Genomic DNA, 25,567 nt, shown 5'->3' with positions numbered 1-25,567 from the left:
TGATAATATCAATTCAATTGTAATCTAATGCATACTCATCAGGAAAATTCATCCGGAAATTTTTCTAACCGGAAATGAGGATAATATAAGGAACGATGAATGAATGATGAATGATGGTGATGATGATATGCTTTGGATAAAAAGTATTGCTCAGACTAACTGTGCAAAATCGATCTGTTTTGACTTCAGAGAGAGAGAGAGAGGGAAAGAGAGGGAGAGAGAAAGAGAGAGAGAGAGAGAGAGAAGGTGATTTTAAAATGTAAAGTTATATGTATCTCTCTCTGTTCATTCATAGCAATGAAATTGAAAATTGAACGATAGCTTGTAGACTTATTCCTTCTGGAATAAATTTAATATTTGTGAAATTTGGCTCTGATCATTGCTTTCTATTTATTCATTTTTCTTTTTTATCAATTCATAATGTTTGCTCTCTCTCTCTCTCCCTCTCTCTCCCTCTCTTTCTTTTTTCTTTTTTTTTTTTGTTAAATTTTTATCAGAAATTAAAATTTTTTTTTCTTTTAATTGAAATATGATTTTTTTTTTAGAAAAAAAAAAGAAATTTGTAGTTTTCCTCATTAAATATGCAAATATTAGAATGTAAAAGTGTTAAATGATTAAAAAAAAAAAAGTGATAAATTGATAAATTAAATAAAGTAATTGATATGAAATTGATTGCAAAATTTTAACAATGAAAAATAAAAAATATTTTATTATTAATTTGTTATTATCATTTAGAATGAAAAATTATCATTTGTAATGACTAATTCAATAATAGCATTATTATTGATTGGATTAGGTTGCAGTTTACTAATTCGATTTATGTATGTTTTAATAATTTTTATTATTTTTTTAAATTTAAAATTTTATCACAATAAATAATTCAATTATATTAGCAATAATAGTATTAGCATAATTAGAAATGTAAATTTAAATGCTTTTTTTTTTTTTTTTAATTTGTTATTTTAAATTAATTTGATTAACTTTAGTTTATTATTGGATATAAACAAACGTGTTTACAATCATACACCTGGCTCATGTCGATTTATTCGTACATCTACCGGAATATTTGGTATTAATTTTTAATTTATTACTCCTTTTTTTTTTTTTTTTTCTGAAAAAGAAACTTTTATTTTATACTTTTTAAAGTGAAGTCTCTGAGAGAAAGAAGAGAAGAAAGGGAGAGAGAGAGAGAGAGAGAGAAAGAGATTTTAATTGTCAATTCTTATATTAATTATTTAGTAAATAATTTGTAATATTGTTTAAATAAATTGTAGCAAATGGTTCAGCCGGAATGGTACTCATTCCGGAATTGAATATTGCATTGATAACAAGCGGATATGCAAAAAGTCGAGGAGTTAGTAATATTACTGGTGCAATATTCGTTTATAATTTTACGGAAAATAGAAATTATGAAGCTAAGAAATTGAAAATTAAAGGATTTAATTTGGTAATATTAAAAATTAATTTTTTTTTAATCAATAAATGCATCGTTTTTTTTTTTCTTTTTTTTCGCCAAGAATTAATTTTTGTTAAAAAAAAAAAAATCTGAAATTTTTATTATTATTGAATAATTTTAAAAAATTTTATAAAATTTTGTTGAATAATTTTCAAATAATTTCAGAATACAATGAAAATTTCAGATTTTCTAATTAGTAAAATTAATTTCATCGATAAAATTGATGGAAAAAATGAGTGTAAATTTTGGATACTTCAATTATTTTCCATCTTAAATATTATTCAAACTTATTGATATAATTAAAATTTTTGTCAAAAAATTTTCAGAATTTATTTGAATGAAATTTTAAGGTTTTTTTTTTTTTTTTTTTGGACTTTTTTCTCTGGTTTTGTTTGATTTATCAAAGCAATTTTAAAATTAGTTTAATAATAAAATTACATTTGAATTATAAAAAAAAAAAAAAAATAAATTAATATAAAAATATTTATAGCAATATTTTATTCCATATGGAATTGATACATATATTAGTCGAGGTCGAATAACTGTTTATATCACTAATTCTTATCAGAATACAACTGATACTGTGGAAGTTTTTCAATTTGATCATAAACGTTTACTTCTTACTTATCAAAAAACAATAAGTAATGATAAATTTCGAAAGTAAGTCATATTTCAAAAGTTTTCCTTCTTTTTCATAATTTTACTTTTATTTTTACATGAAAATTTTGCTATGTATTAATTTAATAATTTATAATTATTTTTTAAGCTAATATATGCATATATTCAATTTCAATTCCATTTATTATAAAAATTACACTTTTTTTGTTTGAGGAAAAAAAAAAAGAAGGAGAAAAAAGAAAATTTAAATATAACAAAATTTTATTGATAAAAAAAAATAAATTTATTTCAATAAAATATCATTTCTCTCTCTCTCTCTCTCTCTCTCTTAATTATTTAATTTTAAATTTTTAAATTTAGCTTAGCTGATATAGCAGTTGTTGGCGCTGATCGATTTATCACCACCAATTATGCTTATTATCAAAAATATTGGATGCAAATTATTGAATTTGCTATGCAATCATCATTTGGTTCAATTGTTTACTATGATGGACGACAAGGAAATTATCTCGAAAAGTTTCTTTTTTTTTTTGTTTGTTTCAAATTTTTTTTTAATATTTTTATAAAACACAATCATTTCAGATAATATTCATTTTTTTTTTTTTTTTTTTTTAATACTAATATAGAAATGTAAAATAATAAATTCATACCATTTTAAATTATAAATTTTTCGTTAAAATTTAATTTTTATTTATAAAATCAAAAAGTGAAATAAATTTCTTTTTTAGTAATATATTTTTATTAAAATATTATTTAATAGATATTTTCCAACACCAAATGGAATTGCTATAAATAAGCAACAAAATCGATTATATGTTGCTAGTACAGTTAACGAAGTGAGTTGATAAATTTTTTTTTTTTTTTAATAAAATTAAAAAAAAAAAAGTGATATTATTAATAAATGAATAAATATTTTATACATTAAAAGAATTAATAAAAAATTATATGTTAAATGATAAATTAATAATTTTAAAAAAAAAAAAATTAAACTTTTTTCTTTCCTTCTTTTTTTTTTTTTTAAAATAATATTTTTAATTTAGTTTATACGAATTTATCATTTACGAAAAGATATGTCAGTGGTATTTGCAACTGAAATTTCACTTCTTTCATCACCAAATAAAATATTTATTGAAACTAAAAATGGAAATATTTGGGTAGCACTTCATCCGATACTTTATAAAGCTCATAAACATATGCAAAATCCAATAAATACGGATGAACGTTCACCATCTCAAATACTTCGAATACGATTACAGGTAAATTCCATCCTTCTTCTATTTCAATTGTTAATTAATTTATTTTAATTAAATTTAATTATATGTTCTATTTTAGGATAATGATAAGAGTTGGGTGATAACAGAACCGTATGCAAATGATGGTGCAACAATATGTGGTTCATCTGCTGTTTTATTTCATCAAAATTCTTTACTTATTGGTAGTTTATTTGGTCGTACATTGCATTGTGATATTGATACTTCTCAAATTGTATAGTAATTAAATTGATTAAAACATTAATTGGAATGATTAATAAATTGGGGTTAAAAATTTTAGTTGAAAAATTAAATGCAAATTACTAGTGACACTGTTAAAAAGAAACTTTAAAAAATTCCTTAAATTCGACTTATTCATAGACTTGAGAGTTTGTTATTTTTAAATATAGAAAAAAAGAAAAGATTTTTAAATATAGAATAAATTATAATTTTACATTTGATAGCTCATTTTCAAAATGATGAAAAAAGCAAACTGCATTAATTAAAAATTTTAGTAGCCAAAATTGCTTCCTGTTTTGTTATTTTCTATTTTAAATACACTTTTTGTTTGTGTTTCTCAAAGAATGAATATGAAATTATCATTTTTCAAGGATAAAATAAACTTTTATATCATTAAAAGAAAAAATGCTAATTAGAAATATTGAAATTTTAACAAATAAAAAAATAAAAACCTGATATCTAAATAAGGAGAAAAAGAATACATAAAAGACAAAAAACAATTGAGATAAACAATATGACAAATCTAATTGATCCTCAAATTATGCTATAATTTGCATATTCATAACTTTAAAAGCCATATTATTCTGACAAAAATAAAATTCTGATTTAGAATTAACAAAAATTTTGAAAAATTTTAATAATTTTTCCATTTTAATCTTTTATAATAAAAAAAAAATCATCAAAGAATTTCCGTAATACTCATTTTATTTTAATATATTTTCAGTATTTTGTTTACTTTTTAATTGAACTGTTTTGTTTCATCACATTTGCGCCAATTCTTTATCCATTCTTTTTAGCATTAACTGCTAAAAATAAAAAGAAATGTGACATAAATTAATGATTGCATGAAAAAAAAACATAAAATTGGTTTTAAAAAATGCAACAGATAAGATGAAAAGGAGAAGAAGAAGAAAAAGGATATTCTATATTCTATTAATTGTTGTGGTATTTCATAGAAAGGATCACTTTTCAATAAGCAATGAGAAAATAATTTCATTCAAATATTTTTTGAAATTTAAATGTTGGAAAAAATTTCTGAAGAAATTTTCTGAAGAATGAACTTTTCATCAATTTAAATATTTGATATTAAGTAGATTACTTAGTACAATGTCATAGTTTTATTTAACAATTCAATCAGGTTGAGCAGGTGGATGAAAAGCCACCAATACTTGCTTGTCGACATAAAGTTGGACTTGTTTGTGACGAATGAGAGGATTGTAGAGAATTACTGCTAGGTAAAATGAATGAACTGCTGCTAGTGCTAGATGATGAATTTGTTATTGATGAAAGCGATGCCGCAAGTTTACCGTGTGCCGTAAATGCACTACGTCGTAAGTTTGATCCAATTAAATTTGGCACAGTTGCTGCAATCGGTAATTTTTGCAATAATGGAAGTGTTCCCATAGTGTTAGGCAAACAATCTAGAATAAAACTTGAAATAATTTCATTTTTATTATAAATCATCAAAGTATCAGTTAGAAATGAAAGAAATATATCGTTGATTTATTCAACGAAAGATTAAATTTATTATTTTACTCATTTTATCATTGTTATTTTCTATGTTAAAACTTCAATTTAATGGTAACTTACCATCAGCAATGGCAGTTACTGCAACTGCAGTAGCAGTAGCAACTGCATTTGCAGTACACATCATTAGTGGATTTTTTGTAAATTGCTGAGAAATTGGTGATAGATTAGTGGAAGAGAAACATGGCGCTGTTAGACTTAAAGTGTCACCAACTATCGTTTCTGATTGATGCAATTGACTGCTTGAATGACTCAGTGATAATTGGCTTATTGCTAAAGGATTAAATTCGGGAGATCCCGGTGGACGAATATGTGTTCGCATATGACGCGTTATCATATCACGTCGACTCTAAAAAAAAAAAAGAAAAATGATATTTTACTTATTTTTTAGTATTAATATTTTCTTTGATCATTAAGCTAAATAAGCCAAATTTTTCTAACTTTCTTGAATTTAACATTTTTATTGAGCATTTAGCAAATATATCAAAAAATTCATTAACTGTAATCGCTATTCGAGAGTCAAAAAATTCATTAACTGTAATCGCTATTCGAGAGTCAAAAAATTCATTAACTGTAATCGCTATTCGAGAATCACATATACTTACGGCAGCATAGTTACATTGAGGACATTGATATGGCTTTTCTCCAGTGTGAGTCCTTTGATGTGTACTCAAATGGTCACTTCTCGAAAATACCTGACCACATACCTGACATCCATAAGGTTTAATGCCAGTATGTAATCGCATATGTCTGAAAAAATAGAAGTAATAATTTACAAATATTAATTATCTTTGGAAATTATTAAAATGTAATTTAATTAGTAATTAAATTCATTAATTAATCATGCAATGAACACAGTGACATCATTCTCTGTCATCTCAATTCTTTTTGTTTGACATTTAAAAAAATTAAATACCTAGTTAGCATGTCACTTCTACCAAACGATTTGTTACACATCGTACATTTATGAGCTTTTGATAAGCCATCTTTTCCAGCAACTGAAGCCGAACGATCACGATGACGTGAAGCAATATGCTTTGCAAGTCTATCATGCAGTCCAAATGCCTTAAAGTACTTACTGACATTTCGGCTCTTTCGACGAATAATTTAATAATGAATCTTTTTTTCCTCTCAATAACCATACATAAATATAATCTAATAGACTAGAAAAATAAAAGAAAATTTTCGAAAAGACAAATTTTTTAAGCAATCATTTTATAAATTATAATGTTTTTAAGTTAATATTTTAAAAATTATTCAAGATAAACTTGCTAGCGAGTATATGCATCAATTAAGGTAACTGACAAATTGGCAATATTAGCCTAGGAGCCTAGTTCTAGTCTAGTTCTCATCCAGTTGATGAACCAGGCCTGAGACTACGAACTTTTTAAATGCAGTAATGATGGTATACAAGTAATATTTTTGTAAATGACAACGGTATTGCAATCATAATTGAAGTATTATTTTGACAAAGAGAGAGAGGGAAAGAGAGAGAGAGAGAGAGAAAATACATACTTGTCCACAATGTTGACATACATAATTTCCGAAAGTGACATCTGATTCTGAACGACTTCTTCGCCAGAATGTCCCAGACTGAAATCATTTATCCTAGAATTTGATCATCAAATAATAACCTGTAAAAAGCAAAAAAAAAAAACTAAAAATCTTTTTTTTTTTTTTTGAAATAATTTGTTCAATATGAAAAAGTTATAATTTTCTTTATAATTTCTTTATGATCATCAAATATACTAATTGTTATGATAATTAGAATAGTCTTTCTTTTTAAACTTTTTCAAGAAAGAATAACAAACTCGAATTGGTCCAAAATTACTTTCCATTTCAGGTGAATTAGTACTTCGTGTCATCCCACGTGACATATGATCACGTGGCTCTGTTAATAGACATGCACCACCCATCTGAACAAAAAAAAAAAAAAAAAAATAAACTTCAAATTATTAAAATTAATCATTCAGTTATTATCAATAGCTAATCAATTTATGGAATTATGATAATGGACAATAAATTCTTTCTATAAAATTAATGAAATATTAAAAAAAATGATTAATTTATGTATTAAATAATCAAATGATAATGGAAAATAAATTAAAATAAAATTATCAGTTAGATAATTAAAATTAACTTACACCAATTATTGCAGGGCTACGAATTGATGATAAGGCATTTGCATTCTGATACCAGTGATTACGCCAGGTAAGAAGTTGATGTTGCATCCAAACATTGAATTGTTGTTGACTTGCAAATGGCTCAGTTGCTGATAGTAATGGCTGTAATTATCAATAAAATTCATTTTTAATCTTTTTTTTTTTCTTAATAAATCAATTTTTAATAAATATTAAAAATTTATTTCATTGTATTATCTTTTATTTGTATGTATTTTTTAAAATTAATTTACTTTTAAAGGTATAAATTATGCAATTAAACTTTTAAATATTGAATGAAACAAATTTATATAATTAAAATATTATTATAAAATAAGAATGTACAAATATGATATAAGTAAAAACTACATTAATACTTTTTAACTTTCAATTTCACATTCGTTTTTTTTCTCTAGAATTTTTTCATATTTTATTAAAATTTTATAATGTATGAATGGATAAAAAATTGATAATATTATTTTGATAAATAGGTAAATTTACCTGTTTTGGTTCACATTCAATGGATTTTGATGAGCTATCATCGATTGACTTTTCATTATTTAACAACCATATAGCATTCTTTTTTTCTAATTCTTTTGTTTCCTAAATTTTATCAAAATATTATAATATTTTATTCTAACACAAAAAAAACAAAACAAAACAAAACAAAAATGTCAACAAACATTTGTCATTTCTAAAAAAAAAAAAAGTTTATATTCCAATATTCTTCTTTCTATAAATTTATAAAATAATTTTCAAATTGAAATGAATTGATAATTAATATGAAATTAAACCATAAATTATTCTAAATAATGCAAACAAAAAAAATAAATAAATAAAATAATAGTAATAATCAGAAGAATGCTTTTGCTCTTTTGTTGCTTCTCATCATTTTTAATTTTGTTTTTTTTTTTTTAAAAAATAAATAAATAAATAATATTTTACAAACCTCTATAAGACTAACTGTTGTTTGTACATTAGTTGGACAAGAAAGTGTATTATTGATGAAAGAAGCATACTGATTTGACTGTCGTTTTTGAACCTTTTTATCTTCCTGTTCCTTTTCATATTTTTGTAACAGTCGTTTCTTGTATTGACCTGATGTTGATGATAAACGATGGGATGTTGTTGGAATCTAAAAAAAAAAAAAGAAAAAGAAAGAAAGAAATAAACTTTCTTTTTATTGTGATAATTTTTTAAAAAATTATGAATTAAATGATTAAATTCAAAAAGAAAAAAAATTTTTTTTTTTAGACAATTTCTACAAAAGTTATGAATTAAATGGTTCAATTATGAGTTATTTTTTAAAGAATTGTTTATTTCTTAATTGTTTATGAATTTTTCAACAAATGTTACTAATTACCGATACGGTAGATTGTCCCACTGAAGTGTCCATCTTTTCATTATTTCCATTTGATGTCACCTCACCATCTGAACGACTTCTTTCCCTGAAAATTGTTCTCATACAGGTAATAATTTAATAGTTTTTACTCCCATTTTGATATTTGCATATGAGATTAAAAAGAAAAAGAAAGAATTTACCTTGATTGAAAATCCAGGTTTGATTCAGGTACCAGAAGATGATGATGATTAACATCAACACGACCTGACAGTGAACTAGAACTTCGAATTGTGTCAAAGCTAAAAGATTTATTGTTTAGAAAAATTACGTAATAAATGTTAAACAAATATATTTAAAATAAAAGTTTAAAAAAAAAAAAAGAAATGAAAGGAATATTTTACTTTTTTTTTCTTTTTTTTTTTTTTTTTTTTTGAAGATCATTAACTAAAATTGAAATACAAAAACCTTATGAATGAATTACTTGAAGTGCAACGATTGCATCGAGAGTAAAGGTGACAAAGCAGGTGATGCACCTGTACCACAAGCAGATAACGGTGTTTCCGGTGGCTCGGTGCAATCACTAAATGGACTGAACGGTGCTGGAGAGTACATACAAGGTGAAAGAAGATCTTTGGAGCAAATATCCGAGTCACCATCACCTTCAAGGCTGAAATTCATTTTGATTAAATTATTTTATTTTCAAAAAATTTTCATTTCTACAAATATCCATTATCACTTTTTTTTGCAGACGGACACGTACGTACGTGAAATAGTCAATTGTTTTGTATACTTATTAAATAATTATTATGCATAGTATTTTTTATTATATTAATTCAAGATATATTAATTATTATACAGTATTTGATGAATAAATGAAAAAAGTATTTAATAGGATATATCAGATATTATTTGATCTATTTTATCTTGAAATAAATTCCTTAACTTCACTCATATCACATCATATCACACCATGTTATCAGTATATAAGACCTATAGATGTGACATGCAATATATTGTAAGTATGACCATTCTTATATTATGGTCGGGTCAAAGGTTACAACATGAAGAATCACAAAAAGTCTTAATGAAACATACTTATAATTACTTACCTAATGTAATATTTTATGTCTAACTTTTTACTACCATCATTATAACATATTAAATAATTTGCAAAAAACAAAAACAAAAAGTAATGAACTAACCTTGACTTTTTACTATCCCTGAAATTAGTCCAACATGGACTTAGGCTGCTTGGTGCCAGACTAATCGAACTTCGAGGACTTGACCCCAAATCACTTGTAGCATATGGACTAAGTGGTGATAATTTATTCAAATTCATTGTTGCCAAATAATTCGTCGTTAACTGTGTACAAAATGATTATTCCTTATCAGTACTTTTATCAGTTTAAAATTGATTAACATTTTGATAGAATTTTGTTATTCATTTAATTATATATAGTATATTTTGATGACACTTTGTCAATTTATTTTGCTCAAATTTTTATCATTTTATCTAATTTTTCTCAGATTTAAATAATAGAATAAAAATGATTGAATAATTATTTTCTAAAAAGTAAAATAAAAAATTTAATTAAAATTTTATAATAACAAAATTAAATCATTTCAAATTAAAAAAATCTAATGAATTAATAATTTTACAACGCTTATTCGTTCCATAGCATCTGCATTTAATGGACGAGGACGACGTAAGCGAGAACCTCCTGGACTTGTTGGTGATGATGGCGCACTTGGTCCTTGCTCACAAATTACTGGCGCAAACTGTAATATTTTTTCTTTCTCTTCGATACAATCATTATAGTTTATTATATATTATATTAAAATGACAACCTGTAGAATGGAAAAATTAGGATAGAAGTAATGGTATTTTACTTTATAATATAGAAAGTAATTTACTTTTGATTAATTTATTGTTAAATCTAATGAAATCGATGTAAACAAGAATGAATTAAGACGTGAGACGTGAGAAAAGACGTAGGAAAGACGTAAGAAAAAATTACGTCAATATAAATGATATGATGGAATCATTTATTTCTCATATAATAATTACAAAACGCTGTAAACAAAATGAAATAATAATGAATTAATTATATACAGTCCTGTTGAAAATGAAAACCTGAAATTAAATTATTAAAAAAAAAGTATATTATGTAAATGATTTCAGATAAAATTGGAAATTAATTTTTTCATTTTAATTATTCAGCAATACAATTCATTTATGAAATGTTGAATAAATTATTTAGCTTTTATAAAAATGCAATTCACATTTAAAGATTATAAACAATGACTAGAAATTTAAAATCTAATAATAATAATAATAATAATCGATAACTGATGACTGACAATTCAATTTTTTGAAGTTTGATTAGTTGAATAAATATTTAATTTGCATATCGATTAATTCCAAATATTATTTCATAAACAAAAAAAAAAAAAAAAAAGAAAAAAGAAAAAATCACATCGATGAAAGGAAAAATTGATTCATAAATAACTGTTGCTAAAGTGAAAATGAATGACAAAATGATTATTACATAGTTTTTTTGTTTACTGAAATTTTTGAATAAAATTATTTTAGTTAAAATACATAAATTATTACACTTTTCTATAAATTATTGGATAAATTGATAAAATTAATAAATAATTTGAAATAAATAAATTAATAAATAAAATAGAAAAATTAATAAATAATTTGAAATAAATAAATTAATAAAAAAATTATATAAATTAATAAATAATTTGAAATAAATTATTAGATAAATTATTATTAGACGTCAGTTCAAATATTTTAGCAATACAAATAACAAATATTATTATTATTTTTGCATATTATTCCATGCAGATGTCTGTACATTATTACTTTGTTAATTGATCGATTAATTTAATTAATTAGCTAATGCACTAATATATATTTGTTTATTACACATTTAAATGAATAATAAAATAAAAAGATGATAGCTATATTTTTTGATTAACAATTGACAAATTTATAATCATTCTATTCTTTATTTACGATATATAATTAAAATTTTCATCTCTATGAAATTTAAAATTAAAATGGTTGATTCATAAAATAAATCATAATTATTAATTATGAACAAATGAAATATTCCATTTGAACATTAAATGAATGAATAAAATAATTTATTGATATAATAGTTTGAATCAATAATATAACAAAAATTAAAATTGAAAATTTTATCAAATGAAAGAAATTTTCATAATATTAAATCAAAAAAATCAAAAGTTTACTTTTAACGTTGGCCTATTGTCTGTATCACCAGCAACTGTTGGCTCACAGATAATCGTCGTTTTATCACCTAAATGAAATTAACACAAATTGATAAAAACTATATTATCACTATAATATTAACATTTTTATTAATTTTATATAAATATAAAATCTAAAAATAAAATTTGAAGTAATTAAATGAAAATAAATGAATAAACCTGATGGTAGTGTAATTGTTGGTCCATCAAATATCAACGATGATCCATCATTAATTGGAGAATTTGATCTGTGAGATGTTGACAGTGTCGTAGTTGATGGTGACAAATGTACTGCAATTAATTGTTTGCATAAAAATAAAAACAATATTTTTCAATTCATAATTTTTTTTTTTCTAGCAATTAAAAATGAATAAATCTTCCAATTAAAATATATCCTTTGAAAAAAAAAAAATTTTTTTTTTATCATTTAAAATTATAGGAAAGTATAAAAATAACAATGCAGATATGATTAAACAGTAAATAATAGCTTTTGTTGATAATTTAATTTTATCATTAATAATTTGTAATTTGATGAAAACATTTTTCTTTATTAGCAAATTAATATTTTATTTTTATTATCACATTTTTTTTTTCTTTTTAATTTTAATTATAAAATTGTATCGAATTGAAAATTTAATATATGTAAGAATGTTTAATTTACTAAATAATAAATTTGAAATTTGAAAAAGGAAAAAAAAAATTACAGGTGACAGAATTGATTGAATCATTGTAATGCATATTGTCAAACATATCTTTATTGATCATTATGCAATCTCCTAGAAAATAATTATATCTAAGAGATAGAGAAGAAAAATATTTGAGTTTAAAAAAATAAAAGAAAAAAAGTAAAATAAAATTTTAGACTAACTTTTATCAAATTACTTTATAATTTTTTCAACAAGAAAATAAGCAAAAAAAAAAAAAAAAACTAAATTGATAATATTACTAACAATTATTATGTTTACATTTCTAATTCGATCTTACTTGTAAGTATGAAATAACTAATTACTATCTTTTTTCATCCTTTTAAATTTTATTGTTAATATGCAAATCAATAAAGCATAGTTCAATCAATCAATCAATCAATCGATTAATCAATCAATCAATCAATGCAATCGATCGATTGATGCGTCATATTTAAATTAGTGATAAATTACTAAAATCAATAAAAGTTAAAGAAGTTAGTTCTATCATATGCATAAAATTGCTATAAATCAGTCTTTTCCTTCATATATAATGAATGATTGAATTTTTTTTTTTTAAACAAAAAAATTAAATAATTAAAATTTCTTAGTTTTCAAATTCGTCTTTTCTTGGATTAATTAAATAAAATGAGTGAAATAAAGAATAACGATATGAACTTACGATATTACTTATCATATTGATATTACTTATGATATTTATTTACTTAATGATATTACTTATCATATTATTGATATCACTTAATGATACTATTTATCATATCACTGATATTACTTATGATATTTACATTACTTAATGATATTACTTATCATATTATTGATATTAGTTATGACATTTATATTACTTAATGATATTATTTATCATATTATTGCTATCACTTAATGATACTATTTATCATATCACTGATATTACTTATGATATTTACATTACTTAATGATATTACTTATCATATTACTGATATTACTTAATGATAATTACTTCATGAAAATACTTTATCGCATCCGTGAAAATGCTGAGGTTATCACCGCATCATTTATTATCATTTGAATTCGAATGAAAGAAGAAAATAAATTTTTTTCTCTTTCTTCTCACAAAAATTATTTACTATTTATAATTTTTGTGTAGCGCAAACCATTTTCTGAAAATAAATTTTGCAAATGAAAAAAAAAAAAAAAACGCTTCACTTTGTCGTAATGTTTAAAACAAAAATATTTCATACGAGAAGAAAAAAGAAAAAAATTTTTTTTTTCTTTTTGTTAAATTTTAAAAAATTTTTTTGAACACATTCAACAAACAAAAATTCGTTGCACTGAATTTTTTTTTTTCTAAAAATATCGAATATTATTGCAAAGACTTATTTTATGGATTAAATTTTTAATTAAAAGAATAAATGACTTTTAGCTATTTTGCTTTTTGCTTTTTTTTTTTTCTATTATTATAGAAAAAGTTTAATTCAATATTTTATTGAAGTATGAAATGAATTAATTAGCATTCCATTTTCTAAACAATTAAAATAATTTCTCATCTTTTCAATTTTCTTTTTTTTCTTTGCTTTTTTCATACTTTTTTTTTTCTTTCAATTTATTTGTTAAAAAAAAATTTTGATAATTTTAAACAAATCCTAATGATCACTCAGTTTCCTACTCCTTTTCCCTCTCTCTCTCTCCCTCTCTTTCCCTCCTTTCCGTCTCTCTCTCTCTCTCTTTCTCTCAAAATTTCAATAATATTATCATATTTTTCACATGGAAATGATCAATTTCTTCTTGGCCAATTATTTTTTGATCACATATTGGATTAAAAAAATTTTTTGCTATTTATACAAAAAAAAAAGGAAAAAAAAAAAATATCAATCAACACTTTTACTTTTCAATGCATTCAATATGAGCCAACAATAAATGAGCCAAAAGAAGCCAATGAATTGATGAAAGAAAGAAAAAGAAAAGATTAAGTATAGCTTAATCTTAAGGAGAAGAAAAGAATCGCACAAATTAATGCAAATAAATGAAATAAAAAATTGAAAAAGTTGGACGAAATGAGGATTATTGGCTATAATCCATCCATTTTGCGCCTATGGCTCACTTATTCATCCATTTTGCGCCTATGGCTCACTTATTCATCCATTTTGCGCCTATGGCTCACTTATTCATCCATTTTGCGCCTATGGCTCACCCATTCACCCATTCATTCATTCATTCATTCCATTCACCCATTCATCTATCCAATCCATCTATCCATCCACCCACTCACTCACTCATTTAGTCACCCATTCACCCATCCACCCATTCATCCATTCATCCATTCATCCATTCACCCATTCACCCATCCACCCACTCACTCACTCACTCACTCATTCATTCACCCATTCACCCATTCATCCATTCACCCATTCACCCATTCATCCATTCATCCATTCACCCATTCACCCATCCACCCATTCACCCATTCATCCATTCACCCATTCATCCATTCATCCATTCATCTATCCAATCCATCTATCCATCCACCCACTCACAATCTGTCATATATTTCACTGAAATTTAAGCTAAGCTAAATGCTTTATTGAAAAAGTTTATGTGTGGAATGTTCGATAACAATGAAAGTTATAAAAATGTAAAAAAGCATTTTTTTCTTCCTTTCACTTTTTTAAATGCATTGAAAGTTATTTTGCTTTATTGAGGTGAAAGAAAGGAAAGAGGAATAAATGAATGAATGAATGAACTGAATTGAATTGAATTGAATTGAATTGAATTGAATGAATGAATGAATGGAACTGAATTGAATTGAATTGAATGAATGAATGAATGGAACGAATGAATGAACGAATGAATTGAATTGAATTGAATTGAACTGAATTGAATTGAATGAATGAATGAGTGAATGGATGGATGAATGAATGAATGAATGAATGAATTGAATTGAATTGAATTGAATTGAATTGAACTGAATTGAATGAATGAATGAATGAGTGAATGGATGGATGAATGAATGAACTGATTTGAATTGAATTGAATTGAAGTGAATGAATCAATGAATGTTTGAGAATTTTTTGTTCATTGTTTTTTTTTTTTTTTTTTTTTTTTGTTTTCTTTTTTGTTTCGCTTTTTCTTTTTTTTTTCCTTGGAATAAACTATTAAAATGCTAACTGATAAGTGATACTAAGATATGATAAGATAAGATGCGATGAATTAGGATAAAATTTAGAAAGTTGTAACATATTTCTTTACAAAATATTATTTAAATCTAAATTTTCGACATTTTTTTAAAATTAGCTCTTTTGCTTTTATTTTGCTTATAAAATTAACCTATTTTCAATCATATAGCAAAAGTTCTATATTGCTGATAAAACATTAGTAAATATATATTTTTGAATTGTTAATAACATTGTCAACCTGTCAACTCGTTTGTTCTTAAATTAAAAAAAAAAGATTATGATAATGAACATTGTATATCATATATGAAAATGCTTATATTTAATCGATTAGCTTATCATATGCTAAATCAAATTGTATTAAATGATTAAAGTGCTATCACATTTCAAGCTAAATTTAAATTAATTCAAGCTAATTTAAATTAACTCAATTCAAGCTAATTCAAGCTTTAATTTTTAGCTACATTTTCAAATCTTTCAAAAATGCATATTTATTTGAAATAAATATAATAATACGCTAAGCAATTGAAATCAATGCTCATTCAAATCAAACAATAACAATTATAAGTAATTACTTACAGTAATATTTGTTTCATAGATGTAATTTTTAATGATAAAATATATTACAGTTGCTAAATTAATACTGATAATTTGATAAAATGATAAAAGAAGTAGTAAAATAATTAATTACCTATTCTAAAATAATCAATTATCTTTTCATACATGTATATCAGTGAAAAGTCAGAGAAAAGTATAAAAATTAAAGAAAATTTTAATAAAGTTAAAAAACAAAAATGTAATTTAAACGAAATGAAAATGAATAGAAATGTGAAAAGTATTTATCACTAGTAAAGCAAAATTTTATCATTAACCACCGACTCTTATCTCAATCCCTTATTCTCCACCCGCATAACAAATGAGCCAAATGCACCAATGCTGATTAAATATCATTTTAACAGCTGACGCTACTTTCAAAACCGAAATATGCACAGTTTGATTGCCATGAAATTGTGATTTCTTCTTGGATAGGAAATCATTGCAATGATTTTGTAGGAATTATTCTCGAATAAATGATAAAAATGATAAACAAGCGCTCTTATCACTGCTATCTTAGTACTTTTTTATATTTATCATACATGAGAAAATATTTGTTCTTTTAATAAAACTCAAATAAAATGACCTCCTTCTCTCTTTCTCTTTCCCTCCCTCTCTCTCTCTCTCTCTCTCTCTAATTGAACTGGTCATCTTTACATTGAATGTTATTTCATGAATTCAATTTTAAATTAATCAAACTTAATTATCGTTCTTTTTTTTTCTGTAACATTTAGTACAATGATTTGATACAGTGATCAATAATAATAACAGATTGTGTAATATTTTTTTTTTTAAAAAAAAGGATTATCTGATATTAAATTTATGATTCAAAAAGAAAAACTAATATTTCTGTAAAAGATTATTTATTAAATTATTTATTTTTTTTCTTTTGAGCACTCTCTCACTGTTTAGCCATTTTATTTAGAAAGTGTAAAATGTAAACAAAAAAAAAAAAAAATGTGGCAGATGAAAATTTCTAAATTTCATTAATTGTCAGATAAATTTTATCATTTAATGATAGTTTATTTGTTTAATAAATTAAACATTGGTAAACATAAACAACATATTGCATTGTAAATAATTTTTATTAATATTAATTCTATAATTTCAATGAAAAAAAGTTTCATTTAGAAATGAAAATTAATCAATAAATCTTATCAAATAACTAAAAATTAAATTATAAATAAAAAACGTAAAAAAAAAATTATAGCAAATATAAAACATAAATTAATGAGAAAGAAAAAAAAATTCATTGTATGAAATTATTTCCAAAAAAAAGAAAAGTTATTATTTTAATATTAAATATGTTATAATCGAATTCCTTTTTTTTTTTTTTTTTTATTTTATTCCCAAAAATATTTCAATATTTTAATGCTAATATTAATTAATTAGCAATGATATTTTGTTGTTACAAATATGTAAATTTAACTTAAATTATAATTGAATGTAAAATATTTTAAAAATACTAATATTTAATTGAATAGATAGCATAGCAACAAGTAATAAAACAAAAAAGAAATATTAAATATAAAAGTAGAAATAGTCAAAATGTATTTTATTTTTTATTTTTTTGAAAAAAAAATGTAGTTAGAATTTCAATTTATCACTAAAATGATGAATCAGAGTGATTTCATGATGAATCAAAATGATTTAATGATAAATTTTATCAAATTTATCATTGCTGTATAAGTATTTCGAATGAAATTATCATCATTAATAACTTTTTAATAGGAAAAAAAAATTTTTCAAAGTAATGTTTAATTGATATAATAGATCTAACCTAGCATTTATTATCTCTTAATTATCACTTATCATTTAACTTGCATCACTTATCATTTCTCAATTAATTATTCATTTCTTATTATTTAAAATATTATTTGTTTCAGCAATCAATCCAAATTATACATTTCATGTTACATAACTTTATAATTAAGTAAATATAAAATTCAATTTTTTAATTTTAATTTTTTTTTCTCACATTGATTGTTATAAAATTTTCTCAATCTGATAAGTATTAATTTTATGATTTTTTGAAATTATATTATTTAAATTCCGTTCATCAATTTAATACATTACTATAGCATTATTTCATTATTATAATAATATTCCATTTTTTTTTTGCGCAGTTCACGTTTTCTCGTGATGCAATTTAAAATTTACGTGTAACTTTCTCGTTGTCGTTCACGTTTTTTTAATACTTAATGTTATTTAATTTTTTAATTTATTTCAACACAATTTATTGTTATTAGTTAAAATTGACATTTGACGTTAAAAAAGAAAAAAAAAGGAAAAACTTTTCTAATATGAAAAGAGAAATGCAATAGTTTAGTGACTTATATTGATTAAATTAATATTTTAGAATAAAATATTTTCTTATTAAACTTTTTTATTCAAATAAATAAGTAACGAGAGAGAGAGAGAGAGAGAGAGAGAGAGAGGGAAAGAAATGAAAGAAAAGAAAAGTGAGTTATCGAAGAAAGATTAAAAAATTGAAAAATAATAAGCGAAAATAATTAACTGACAAAATTAACAAGTTTTCTTCCTTTTTTTTTTTTTTTTTTTTTTTTGCAATTGATTAAAATTAAAAGGAAATAAGAATTTGATATAATATATTTCCTATAAAAAAGTTTATAATATATGCAATGCAATTTTAATTAATTTCATTACTTTTCTTTTTTTCATTTCTTTACTTTATCCTAAATGAAATTTTATGATATTACATTGATTTGAAAAAAGAAAAAAAAAATTTCAATCATAGAATTAATGATAATTTCATTTTCATTGCACATTTTCACATTTATTCTTTCTTTTTTTTTTTTTTCTTTACAATTTCTCTTTTATTATTTATCATATTTTTTACTTTTATCTCTCTCTCCCTCTCCCTCTCTCTCTCTCTTTCTTTCTTTTAATCTCAATTTCTCGTTTATTTATTTATTCTTATTTCTTTTATCATTTAACATTTATCATATTTTTATTTGTTAAACTTATCTTAAAAGTTATCAAATTAGCAAAATTGTAATGTTGTGTGTGAGGAATCAAAGTTATAATTTTATTCTAATTTCTCACAAAAAAAAAAAAAAAAAACTTTCAATTTAATAAATATAACAATATTAACAGACATTTAGCTATTCAACTTTATTATGTCCTTTCATAAATTATTTTTAAGTTCAAAATTTTTTTAAAATTTAATTTAGCGAATTGAAAAAAAAAAAAAAAGTTGAATAGTTGAAATGAATAAAAAAAAAAAAAAATTTAGTCTATTTTTTTTGATTTGTTTAAATTTTAAGATTATTCTTTTTTTCTTTTATAGTAAAAATTGCTTTTTTTTTTTTTTTTTAATTATCATTTTATTAATTTTATTGACTAAACTATTATTATAATCAATTTTTCAACTTTATCATTCTAAAATAATCATTTTTTAACATTATTTTCTATTCATTTGTAATAGAAAATGAAAACAACGTTTCTGTATTACTCAAAAATTATTTTTTAATTTCAATGAAATGATTGAAATACACTAAATTCAAGTGTAATTGACTGAATGAAAACTAACTAAATGTCTAATTTAAATTTTAAAATAATTTAACATTGAATGAAACAATTTAGAATTTTTGAAAAATTCTTATAATTTGTTGAAATGTGTTTGCATTCAAAGTTAAAAATATCCATTTCAATTCAAATATGCAAATAATGAATCATATGAAAATATTTGATATATTAATTTACAATATTAAATCAATTATTCCATAATTTTTGATCTTATCTGATTGAAAAATGATCCAATCATAATCATATAGCTATGATAGTATCAATAAATTCATGAAAATTTTTCAATCTAATCATTTTAACAATTAGTCAAAAGTGTTAAATAAGAATAAATAATGTTTTTTTTTTTTTTTTTTTTTCTTTTTTAAAACAAACAAAAAGCATAATTATTTTATACAATAAATGAAGAAAATTTTTTATAAATTTGAAATTACTCAAACTATTGATAATTATGAAAAAGTTCATTAATATGCTAAAATATATTTATTGAAATTCATCAACAATTAGAATGAAATTTGTTAGCATATCACAGAAAATAGTAGTATTGAGAATGGAATTGTTAAATATTGAAAATTTATCACAATAAAAAATCACATATGATAAGACTGATAAGCCTAATGATATAACTAATAACATAATCTTTCGCACTCACACTCATATTTCATCTATCTTTTCTCAAATAATAACTATACAAGGAAGAATTTGAATGAATTTATATTATAAAAGAAAAGCCTTTAATTTTGTGCTTCTAAAAATGATAACAGAAAATGGGTTTTGACTGATTGATAGATTAGATTAAAATACATTCAAGCATTAACTGATAATTAATTAAGAATTAAAATTTATAGTCGCATAAAATTAAATATGAAAAAGTGAATGAATTTAATAATTTAAGTTTGTTTGTTTGTATGTACTTTTTTCTTTCTTATCAGCAATGATAAATTAAATTCTCTTCAGACTGTTATCAGAGATTCTAATGTTTGTAATTTAAATAATTTCCAGCTACATGCAAATACTTCTACCAATTAAGCTTATCATTGAGTATTATCTTTTGATAGATTTACTCTTTCATCTATTTCCATTGATTACGCACCGGAATTTTGATGCGGAAGAAATATTTTGATGCGGAAGAAATATTTTGGCGGAAGAAATATTTTGGCGAAAGAAATATTTTAAATTCTTTTGCTCTTTCCCTCCTTCTCACTCTCCCTCTCTCTCTCTCTCTCTCTCTCTCATTTCGTTAGAAAAAATTTTTATTATCAGAAAATATATGAAATATGTTTTTTTCATTTTTGCATTCACATGCAAACTGCAGAAACTTGCATAATCTTTTCACTTTTTACAATTCCTTTTTTTTTTCTGATGAAAAAGAATAAAATTTGAATATTTTAATCGTTTCAAATGAACTCAAAAATAAATGGTTGAATGGAATGTCTTTTTGTTGGCTCATTATTTTATAAAAATTTGAAATTTAAATTGTTCCTTTTTTTTTTTTTTGCAAAAAATTTCACAGATGAAAGAGCAAATAGACTTCGTTTCATTTTTTGTCATCTGTTTTTTTTTTTTTTGATTGAAATATCTCAAATTCGTACCTTTTGGTTCTTTTACAATGATTTCATCTGTTTTTTTTTTCTTCCTACTTTATCCAAGAATAAAATCACAAATCACAATTTTCAATTTTTGTTGTCAATCAAAGAAACTTGTCAATATTGATAAGTTGAATTTTTTGTTTTTTATTTTTTAACTTTAAAATTATTATAGCAATGAATAAATATTGAATGAATTTTAGATTTTATATTAGAAATGATACTATTTGCCCTATTTAAATTATATCTATTTGATAGCTATTTTTTCTTTTTTTTTTCTTTTTATCGAGGTAAGATGAATATATTAATTGTACCCGTTAGTAACAAATGTTCACTTCCCAATTTCATCACAATAACCCACAATTATGGGAAGGATGCATCTTTTCTCGTTGTCATGGGTAACCAAAATTTTCTGAAAAAAAAAAAAAAAAAAAAAAGGATAAGGTAGATAAAATTTTTGAGATCATTTTTAATCTCTACACTTTTTATAATAAAATTATTGCTAAAGCTTTTTGATTGTATGTATCGCTTCAAATTTCATTAATGAAAAATGAAGATGTAACATCTTTTGGCATTCTATAAAATCAATTTCAATTTTGAATTTAGCATTTAGCAACTTTCGTTAGTAATTTTTACAGTATGACGTAATTGCTAAGTATATATTATTAAGATATTTGAGAAGTTATTAATTTGAAAAGCCTATAACTACTACTACTACTACTACTATAAAAGTAAAATAACCAAGAAGACAAGAACAATTATCAGTACGTACGTCTCATTATGACGTACGTATACTAATTATCATTTCCTTTGCATATTATTAATTATCAAATTTAAAAAAAAAAAAAAAATTCTTCTTTTTTCAATATTTTAATTTTATTTGTATGAAAAAATCATTTCAAATAATAAATTTATCACCTATGAAACAATTTTAAATGCGATAATTACTATACAAATAACTGATTGAGTTTAAAAAGAAGGCAGAATAAAGGATTGAAAATTATTGCTTATCATATCATATCATATCACATTATATTTTATATTTTTTTAAAATTTATCACCTATGAAACAATTTTAAATGCGATAATTACTATACAAATAACTGATTGAGTTTAAAAAGAAGGCAGAATAAAGGATTGAAAATTATTGCTTATCATATCATATCATATCACATTATATTTTATATTTTTTTTATTATGATAAAAGGAAGAGAGAAAGAGATGAGAATGGAAAAATGATGAAGAATGTAAGAAAAAAGTAAGCAAATCATCATCTATCGAATGAATGCAAACAACCACTATTCCAATGATAAATCAATAAAGCAAAAAAAGAATTTTTTTTTCTAGTTCTGGTGGAAAATTTCGAATTTAATTCAAAAAAAAAAAAAAAAGAGAAATATGACTAATCCAAACATAATTAGCAATAAGAACAAAAAAAAAAAAAAAAAAAATGGATGCAAATAAAATAAATTATATAAATGTAAGACATTATAATTTATCAGTTATAATTAACAATAGACAATGTTTGATACTGATAAGATATTATAGTACATATATTAGCTAAGGCTAATTGTTGAGCAATATTTTTGAGTTGAATTTTTGTATGGAATTTTGTTTTTTTTTTTTTTTTTCTAATAAAATTTACTATATTATTTATATGTTAACTGATAAGTTTACCTCAGTAAGATTACAATTATTTCAACTAATTTCAAATTTAGTGATATGAAATTAATACTAATTTACTTCAGTAAAACTATAATTATTTTAAGTAGATGAATACATAAGAAATATTATAGAATAAAATTTAAAACAGAAGCAAAAATGAATGTGAAATGTGATAAAGTATGCTTACATTGCATAAATAATACATCAAAAATTGGAAATAATTAAAATGAAATAAATTAAACTAAGTTTGATCGAAGTGAATGCCACATTGGTAAATCCTCAAAAAGTTTATTAGTAATTTTCGAAATGGAAATAAATACCAATGTTAGTTGTTTTGTGAGTAAATAAATGCTATATTGCTAACATTTGACGAGTAATTAATTATTAGTGGAGCAATTAATAAGATGAATTTAGTGATTAGAAAGCAAAAAAAAAAAAAGTTGAAATTCTTTTTCAGCAAGTAAAATATCGAAAAAAAAAATATTGAAATAATCTGAAGGTAGAATAAATAATAAACAATAAAATGATTAACGGATAATAACAGTAACAATTAGAAATATCAAAGAATTGATAAGAAATGATAAATTTTTTTATTGGATTGTAAAATTTAAAAAATATATTTATAACAGAATCAATACAATTTAGGGTAAATATTGGTGAGTAAAAGAGTAATCTAAGATTGTAAATGATGATTTGTCAATATTTTGGAGTATTCATGGTGAAAAATATAAACAACGGCGGTAAGATTAATTAAAAATTGGTGAAAACGGGCTGCGGGGGGGGTGGGAGGGGGGAAAGGAGGGGGGACAAATGGGAAGAAGGAGAAAGGGAAAAAAAAAAAAGCTATGTGTGAAGGTTTGCGGGGGTGAAAGGATGAAAAGTAGAATAGAAGGAGGGAGGTAGATGAATGAATAACTCTGAGAGAGGAAGAAGGGAACAGGAATGATGTGGGAGGAGGATGAAAATGAAGCTTAAAGATGAGAAAAGAGAAACGAACTCTTTCTTTTCATCCCTTCTTCCATCTCGATCCGATACACTCTCGAAATTCTCCTTAAATCGATGCTTTCTTCCTTGAATAAATATCATTCCATTTCATTTCATTCCATTCCATTTCATTTCATTTCATTTCATTTCATTACATTCTATTTCATTTCATTTCATTACATTCTATTCTATTTCATTCCATTCTATTTAATTTCCATTTCATTCCATTTCGCTTCATTTCATTTCATTTCATTCCATTTTATTTCTATATTTGCACTACAAGAAGAATCTATGTTTGTAAGAGTAAGAATAACTAATGCTTCTACTTCTCATTTTCTATTTCACTAACTTACATATCGATAAAAACAGGTATAAAAGGAGAGAATAAAACTTAATTATATACTTCTATAATTTCATTAAGGAACAAAGTAATGAAAAGAAATATGAACAATACAATGAAAGATCAAGTATTAAGTAGTAATGCATCTAAGAAGATTTCGTGCTAACTTTTTTGACGTCACTTTACAGCAGTGAAATAATCTCTGCTATCTCATAGTGATGGTCACAATATTACAAGTTATTGAAACTTTTTGCAAACAGATTATATTAGATAAATTAATTTCATCCTGCATGACATTATGAAATTGAGATATCAGAAGATGCATTATGCATGTCAGAAAAGACATCAGTCTAAATAAAACTAATTTCACTATGTTGTTTATATGAGTAATTTGAAAATTAATTTCTAAGTTTTTCTTTAAATGATAACATATTCAATAATGTTATGTTCCATTTGTACTATGAAAATAGCATGTAAGAGATATAATCAAATAAAATTTTATGAAACGAATGAAAGTTACATATACTTTCCCAACTGACTGCTTGGTAAAAAAAAAAAAAAAAACACTCTTAAAGTGATCTTAATATAAATGTACATCAGTTTTTGTCAAAATTGTTTGTTAAAAAGTCCAAAATCTATAATTCCTTACTGAATGAACCGAACTATTACAATATGAAATAACTTATACATTAAAAATTTATTAAACAAAAATCGACATAAAGAAAAGAATTCATCAGCTCTGTGTATAAAATGCTTTGATACACAACTTACACGAAACGAAGAGTGAATACTCAATAATTAGTAAACAAATAAGGAGCAGGAAGAGGGATAAAAATAATGATACCGGATAACAGACAGATGAAAAGACTATAAAGCACTGATCATCAATAAATGAGCCATATTTTCATTAAATCATTCGACAAACAGATATAGAAAAAGACTAGTCCGTTTCAAACAAGCATTATAATTGAGCTCTGTTTCAATCAAGAAACAATATAAAACATTTTGAACTTAACGGCATGCCACTTCAATCAAGAAACAATCTAACATTTCAACTTAACAGTCACAAAAATGCATTTTTTTTTTTTTTGTACAGAAGCATACTTTGGACAGAAGCTGTTCTTGA

General features: G+C 23.1%; 3 protein-coding genes across 3 annotated transcripts; 1 reads left to right on the top strand and 2 right to left on the bottom strand.

Moving 5' to 3' along the window:
• Positions 1-756: 756 nt before the first annotated feature.
• Positions 757-3,565, top strand: Bm6136 (Mechanosensory abnormality protein 6, putative; the record flags this gene model as incomplete). The annotated part of the gene is made up of 8 exons (XM_043079820.1): positions 757-821; positions 987-1,069; positions 1,275-1,447; positions 1,947-2,116; positions 2,435-2,590; positions 2,835-2,910; positions 3,115-3,330; positions 3,407-3,565. 8 exons carry the CDS (start codon positions 757-759, stop codon positions 3,563-3,565), a joined length of 1,098 nt encoding a protein of 365 aa, XP_042935754.1.
• Positions 3,566-4,698: 1,133 nt separating this feature from the next.
• Bma-klu-1 (Zinc finger, C2H2 type family protein) lies at positions 4,699-9,931 on the bottom strand (the record flags this gene model as incomplete). Its single annotated transcript, XM_001900928.2, has 13 exons — positions 4,699-4,985; positions 5,155-5,440; positions 5,697-5,841; positions 6,008-6,156; positions 6,607-6,684; positions 6,903-7,007; positions 7,236-7,376; positions 7,752-7,853; positions 8,200-8,385; positions 8,614-8,698; positions 8,793-8,891; positions 9,074-9,259; positions 9,795-9,931. The coding sequence occupies 13 exons, from the start codon at positions 9,929-9,931 to the stop codon at positions 4,699-4,701; spliced, it is 1,986 nt and encodes a 661-aa protein (XP_001900963.2).
• Positions 9,932-10,230: 299 nt separating this feature from the next.
• Positions 10,231-12,642, bottom strand: Bm9027 (Uncharacterized protein; the record flags this gene model as incomplete). Its single annotated transcript, XM_001900929.2, has 4 exons — positions 10,231-10,371; positions 11,860-11,927; positions 12,058-12,168; positions 12,582-12,642. 4 exons carry the CDS (start codon positions 12,640-12,642, stop codon positions 10,231-10,233), a joined length of 381 nt encoding a protein of 126 aa, XP_001900964.2.
• Positions 12,643-25,567: the final 12,925 nt, after the last annotated feature.

This window comes from Brugia malayi (assembly GCF_000002995.4).
Source record: "Brugia malayi strain FR3 genome assembly, contig: Bm_v4_Chr3_scaffold_001, whole genome shotgun sequence".
Lineage (NCBI taxonomy): Eukaryota > Metazoa > Nematoda > Chromadorea > Rhabditida > Onchocercidae > Brugia > Brugia malayi.
The sequence above is the reverse complement of the archived record's forward strand: the minus strand, read 5'-3'. Positions and strand labels throughout refer to the sequence as shown.